A 6,892-nucleotide genomic window follows, 5' to 3' on the forward strand; every position below is an offset into this window, starting at 1 on the left:
CTCAGGCACATAAAAATTTAGAAACGAGGCCAAAGAAAGCAATGATAAAAAAAAGTCAAGGCTAATGCAAGGTTAAGCCAAACCAAGGGAAGGCATGAATAAGGTGTCTAACTATCAGAACATGAGCCTAAAACAAGGGGTGTCCAATCTAATGCACCTAACGATTAGGAAATGAGGGCAAGGAAAAGCAAGATAAGTTATCATGAAACAAGACCAAGGAAAGGCAGGACATGAGGCCAAGGCTAATGTTTAGGAAAGAAGGTATTGTCTACTCTCATAAGGAAATCAAACGTTTTTTTTATATTGGATCAAAGGCAAGGATTTCTTAGTGATGATTTGAAAGGTATGGTTGAAGCGATATGGAAGATCAATGATGCAAACAATCCTCTGAGGAACAAGTACATGTATCTTCTCGAGTGGTGTATGTATTTTAGAGATTTGTATGGTTTTCATCAATAGTTTGTTATGTTTCAAGTACTATTGTGAAGTATTTAAAAACTGTAAAAGTTTTCCTCATTAAGTTTTTTTAATAGTTTGTTATGTTTCAGGTACTATTGTGAAGTACTTAAAAACTGATAGGAAATTTTCTTTATTTCTTATGATTAAAAATTATTTCTAAGTCTTAGAGTTTTGTATCGTTTTCATCAATTATCTCATTAGGTAAAATATTTGAAATTCTTAGTACGTGACCATTACTGAAAGATTTTTTTTTACTTTTAAAAGTTTAGGTGAAAATTTGGCTAAGTGCTCTCGACACCACAATCTTGAAATCCTCAACATCATGATCTTGATGTTCTTGACACTGTAGTCTTTGCTTTGACACGACAATCTTGAAGCTTTGGACGCTGTGTCTTGGAGAATTTGGAAAGACAGTCAAGTAGATTGCTCAAGACTCCAAACTCTTTGATATATGTTGACGATGAGTTGATAAAGTTGTTTAAACAAATGAGTTGTGGAAGCCTAAAGAAAAGAATAGCGACAATGATAAGGAGGTTAATGAATCTACTACAAAGACACATAAAGATTGGCGATGCTAGTGCAGAAGGTAAGGTGGTTATTTCTGATGTTGGACACACTAATAGTAGCAATATTTTATTCCCTTCAGGTACAGTTTCTTAATTATTTCTAAAGCACAACTTTCATAAATCAAGTATGAATAGCATTTGCTCCTTGGATAGTGTAATTTCAGTTGTAGATAAAATGGGAAAATCTTGAGCACCTAAGGTAAGCATAGCAATAAATGAATAATACCACAAGATTATATTAAATGGTTAGAATTGCATATTTTAATTTTAATCCGTTATATGAATAATACCACAAGCTCTCAATCCTATTGAGAGGCCTTTCAAAATCAACATCCATCCACACACGCCAAGACCTGGGTATGAGATTCCATTTCCCAATCGTGTTTTGTTGTTAGTGGTGCTTTCCCCAATGCTCCATTTAGCATTGTCCAGTAGTAATAACTACTAAGCTGGCAACACCACCAATATGCAACATTAATTAAGTACAAAAAATGATATTTTATGGCTGTCCTTTTTCGTTAAACTCTGTCTAAATGTTTTAATTAACACACAATAAAGAAGACAGAAACAAATAACTAAACAGAGTTGGATATATATATATTTACTTTCTTTATTAAGTCAATTTTCTACTCTATGTTAGAAACATATTAAATCTATCAAATAATAAAGCAAGGTCAAATCCCACTAGTTATTAAATCAAATAAATAAATAAATAAATAGTATAAGCAAAATGTAGTTAGTAATAAGATAGTGAGAAATTGCATCATAGATAACATAAAAAAAATGGCAACTTCCACGTGGTGGTTGAAGCAACCAAACCCAACCAAATCCCACATAACATGTCATAAATCAAATACTAAATTTGGTACAACCAAAATCTGTATAACAAACAAGTTTGACCCAAAAAAGGAAAAACAAAAAACAAGAATCATCAGCCATCAATGTGTACACGCAAACCGGAATAAACTGCTTTTTTGAATAAAGGATGAACAGTTTCTGTTACTATTTCCTCCTCTAACTTATCCATGTGTGGCCATATCTGTTCAAAGTTGAAACACATGTAATTTTAACCAAATAATAATAATATTGATGAGTAAAAAAAGTTGAGGGACTTGATTGTAACAAACCTCAGAAGCATATTGCCTTGAAAAAGCCTTGACATAACCCAAAGTTGACAAACACCATTCTTGTTTCTCACTCGTAGTATATCTGCTACCATACACCACAGAAGCATATGTTTCTATTAACTATCAAATACTAATAATTTACACCATTCACTCTAAAACCTATAAAAAAAATTTTTTTACCTCTTTGAGTTTGAGGTCCCGTTTTCTTTATCCATATCCATTGCAGGATTCTGATTCTCATTATCTTCTTCATCAACATCAACAGCCATTGCTTCATGTTCATGATTCTCATTCTCTCCAAATGCATCATCAAGTCGTTCCATCAAAACATCACGAAAATTTTTATACAATGACATAAACAAAGCCTGCAGCACCCACCACATAAACAACAACACAACATATAAACATCACTTGAACAATTTTTTTTTTTTTTAAATAATAAGAATAAGAATATACCTGGTTTTCTTCAAGAGCACGTGCAAAAAGAGCTTGTTTGGATTCTAGAGATTCACGAATTGAGAGCTCATCATCTTTTGTGGTTGCAGCATTTGACTTCAAACGTTTCATTCTTGCAGGGTTTTCACCAACAACAGGCTCACCATCCACAAGCATCAGCTTTGTCTCTGCAGCATCCAGCTCAGCTTTGGCCTTGGCTGCACTTTGCTCCGCTTTTACAACATTCTTTTTTAAATTTATAATCTCTTTCCTTAAATCAGATATCCGATTATACGTTTTATTTAGCGCGTTTCTCAGAATCTGTAATACAACAAAACACTCTATTCATATCAAATGACTGAATTACATTTTTGGTCCCTCAGTATAATATAAAAAAAAAAAAAAAAAATAGAGTACCTCCCACAAACGATCTGAGGTGTGAAATAAGTCGAGGTTTGACTGAGAGAAGACCCATTTGACAATGGCCAAATTGGAAATAAGGCGATAACCCATCATTCTGTCGATTGTTATGGCTGTTGTTTGAGCACTGTTTTTCCAAAATGAAGCCACTTCTGATATCAACATAATTTGTGTTTCTTCATTTGGACAAATTTTGGCAATAACTTGTCCATATCTCTCCAAAACCGTAATCAAATGGGTAAAACTCTTTGACCCGATGTCCAAAAGTGTCTGAACAACTACTCTTAATGCAACTTCCACTCCATTCACTGGGATCACACTTTCTTCAACCCATATAATAACATCGCGTGCAGTTTTTCTTCCTTTTACCATACCATTCACTTCTGTTGAAAGGGTATATTCCGTTTTATCTTCATCTTCTGAACTGTATCTGAAGTCGGGCCCACCTTTTGGTGGTAGTAATTCCTCTAAAGCAGGAGTGCTTTCAATGCTCTGTTCAAAAACATCAAATATTACAACTTAAACTTTTTTTCAGATGTTTGTATCTGTGTATAACTGTTTATATATTATAATAGTAATAAAATTACCTGTTTCACTTTATCCCAGTATGATAAACGGACTTCCCTATCGAGAACCTCCTGGACAAATACACGTTGTGGGGCCCATTTTGGAAGCTCCAAGACATATGCCCACTCTTCCCATGGCCAAATGAATTGAAAGTTTGATCTACAATATCATAAAATTAACCATTTTAACAAGTAGATTACACATCTTTGGACCCTGAGTAAGCTGGTATTTTTGCAAATTGGTCTCTTACAAGTTACAATATTGGTCCTCATTTCAGGTACTTGTAACGTTTTTAGTCCTTGTTCCAAATAAAATGACTATTTACAGAGACCAAAAATGTTAAGAAAAACCTCAAATAAAGACCAAAATTGCAGGAGAAAACTTTATGAGGCCAAAGTTGTGATACTCAACTATATTCAAAGATCAAAAGTGTAATTTAATTAATGTTAAAAAAATGAAGTGAACTTACAAATGGTGTGAAAACCAAAGGATGAGGCGTGTCCTACACTCCATATCTAACTCACTTATTCTATCAAAAAGGGCACGCACAGCCCCAGCTACAACAGCAGGGAAGGCACCTGGAAGAGACTACCATAAAATTGTGTTTAAAAAAATTGTAAACTTCAAAGATATTTTTTTATAACAGGTATAAAAAAGAAGGAAAAAAGGGTACCAAGTTAGGATCTATAATACCTTACAAAGGTCTATTATCACAAGTGTGTAGTACATGGGCTTGAATGGTGGCTGAGGCAATAAAAGAAGCTGAAAAAGAAAAAAGGTATATTAGTATTCATGAACAATAAAGAAAAGGATGCATGAAAATAAGTTTTCACCTGAGAAAAAATAGTCTCAGCCATGAGATATTCATATCTGAAAGGGACAGGTAAGCCAACCATGCATGCAGCACATTCCTTTCGACTAGCTTTCCACAAAACAACAAACATATGAATAAGGACCATATTATAAAATAAAAAGTTAAACAAGTTACAAAAAGACCTTATCAAAAATAGATATAGTTAAATAAGTTACAAACCATCCATTCAGGAAAAAGAGCACATCCAATAAATACTCTTCCACTACAAAGCGGTCTATAGGTTGTACATCCTGCCAACCAAAAAGTTTTTTTGTAAAAGAAAAAAAAAGAATACATGTGGGAAAAAAGAGCCATAAAAAACTACGTAAAATCTTGGATTAGTTTAACTGTTTTAACTACCTCGGTTTTGCTAGCAGAAAATATATTTAGCCTGCGAATCCTCTGAGGATATTTCAATTCTGCCTCGTGTTTTTGTCTACCAAAACTGACTTCAGTGAGTGCCTCAGGGGTATCTGGTTGCTCTGGACAACTGATGGCTCCAAAATCATGAGACTTTCCAGCAACTAGTTGTGCTTCATATAAAAGATGTGGCCTTGGAACTGAAAGCATACAATCAACAAAACTTAGAAAGGATATAATGGGAAAACTGCAGAAAAAGATTAACAAGTTTATAGTAGAGTATAGTACCACTCTCAAGTTTCCAGCTGTTCTTGGAGAGATCTTGGATTCGACCCCACAAGTCTTCCACAAAATCCTGTGAGTAGAATACCAAAGTGAGTAAATTTATTAACAACTAAAAAGAATTGTATAACAACATACCTGTTCAACATGAAGTTTATCTTTGTTGATATTTTCAAACACGGATAGACCAACATCAGAAACACGTCTTCTGATGCTTAAATAGGCTTCTATACCAACCATAACTCTTTCAATTTCTTCTGGAATTTGCTGCAAAAATCAAGATTCTCACATTGTTGAGACAATTTTCAGAAGCTTTTGTAGTGCTAACTGTATGAGCCAAAGTGAAAGAGAAAGAAATGTACCTCAACAAGTTCTGATCCACCCCATGGAAGACATGAAAGAATACAGGTTATGTAGAAATCAGCACGGGCTTGCCAAGATGGGTTTCCTTTCTCATCATCCACTATTGTTGCAGCACAAGATAATAATGTTTCAAAAACCACCACTAGTGAACTTGGTTGAACCACTTTGCTACACATCTACAACAGTGAAGATAATAATGTTTCAAAAACAACATGATGTATAACTGTATATGGTTGTTGTTCTCAAATATAAAGGAATAACATACCAAAACAGTTAGAAACCGCATTGATATACGGATCTTGTTGCAATCTCCAGAGTCAAGGGCATCCTGCAAATAAACAGTTAGAACCCGTGAAATGCACCAATTCAGGAAGAAATCATATGTGTTGACTGTTGACCAATATCCATTGCCTGCTCACCTGTAAACTCTTTTGAGTAGTCTCCAATATTTTCTTGACAAGGTCCTCATTTTCCAAGTTCAATAACCCAATCTAAGCACCAAAAACAGAAGAAAGCAAGATCTTACAGGAAGAGATCAAGAATTATCTTCGAGAAAGCAAAAGAAAAAGGTAAACGGAACCTACCAGCGTCCCATACAGAGGAATTTTGTGAGGCAATTGCTCTGAACATTGAAGAAGAAACTGCGAAAACAGGTGTAATTAAGTAACTCAACAAGCCTCCATGCACACGATTTGGTAGAAAAATACTAAAATTAGAATTAAGAAATGGTAAATAGTAAATCACAGTTAAAATTTCGTCTTCGGAATGCTCAAGCTCCCGCCGAACAGCACCAAAGCAAGCATCCTGCAATAAATAATGAAATTAGGGTTACCAACATTAGGGTTTATCGTAAAAAGGGAAAAAAATAGGGTTTTATGAAACTGAAGTGGACAGAACGAAAAGAACTAACAATGTGATCTTTGTGGTCGATTGTTCCGCCATATTCAGGGGACTTCTCGCCGATTCTCAAAATCAAACTCCTCCAGCTGCTCATATCTTCTAGTATATAGAACACCGACGTCAAGCGAAAGATTAGCTTCACTCGAACCAATACACAAAGCGGAAGAAACTTTTTGTTGGTGTAGATATGTGTATATGTATGTATGTATGTCCCGAAGGAAGGGTGCCCAGTGCCCACTGCCCAGTAGTGGTATCAGCCAAACCCCCAATGGTTTTGGATTCGCAGTACGAGTTTGAGTTTACTACAAGCCCTAGTCCCTACCAACCCGACTCCGACTTTGTAGTGTCACTGAACCGGTTTAAGTGGCTAAACCGGGTTTCCTGGTATACTTACACCAGAACACCATTTTTACTCCACTTTCACCTCAACAATAGTTTTATAACAAACAGGTTTATACAGATCAAAGTTGAAAAAAAATTAAATTTTAAATTGTAACGACTATTCATAGATTTATAAAAAAAAATATTAATTTATAAATATAGATATTTTTTTTGTAAGT

The 6,892-nt window shown here is 34.7% G+C and overlaps 1 protein-coding gene across 1 annotated transcript; it reads right to left on the minus strand.

Annotated features, from left to right (window-relative positions):
* Window positions 1–1,773: 1,773 nt before the first annotated feature.
* On the minus strand, window positions 1,774–6,646 carry ABH1 (ARM repeat superfamily protein). The gene is made up of 19 exons (XM_079008765.1): window positions 6,343–6,646; window positions 6,177–6,236; window positions 6,017–6,073; window positions 5,852–5,923; window positions 5,698–5,760; window positions 5,432–5,608; window positions 5,208–5,336; window positions 5,076–5,142; window positions 4,788–4,987; window positions 4,608–4,678; window positions 4,408–4,492; window positions 4,268–4,336; window positions 4,044–4,162; window positions 3,595–3,733; window positions 3,005–3,499; window positions 2,609–2,908; window positions 2,333–2,517; window positions 2,153–2,234; window positions 1,774–2,064 (listed from the first exon to the last, which is right to left on the minus strand). The coding sequence occupies exons 1-19, from the start codon at window positions 6,424–6,426 to the stop codon at window positions 1,957–1,959; spliced, it is 2,562 nt and encodes an 853-aa protein (XP_078864891.1). The 5' UTR covers window positions 6,427–6,646; the 3' UTR covers window positions 1,774–1,956.
* Window positions 6,647–6,892: the final 246 nt, after the last annotated feature.

The sequence above is a fragment of the Lactuca serriola genome, chromosome 7 (assembly GCF_051521515.1).
Source record: "Lactuca serriola cultivar US96UC23 chromosome 7, Lser_US96UC23_V15, whole genome shotgun sequence".
Classification (NCBI taxonomy): Eukaryota; Viridiplantae; Streptophyta; class Magnoliopsida; order Asterales; family Asteraceae; genus Lactuca; species Lactuca serriola.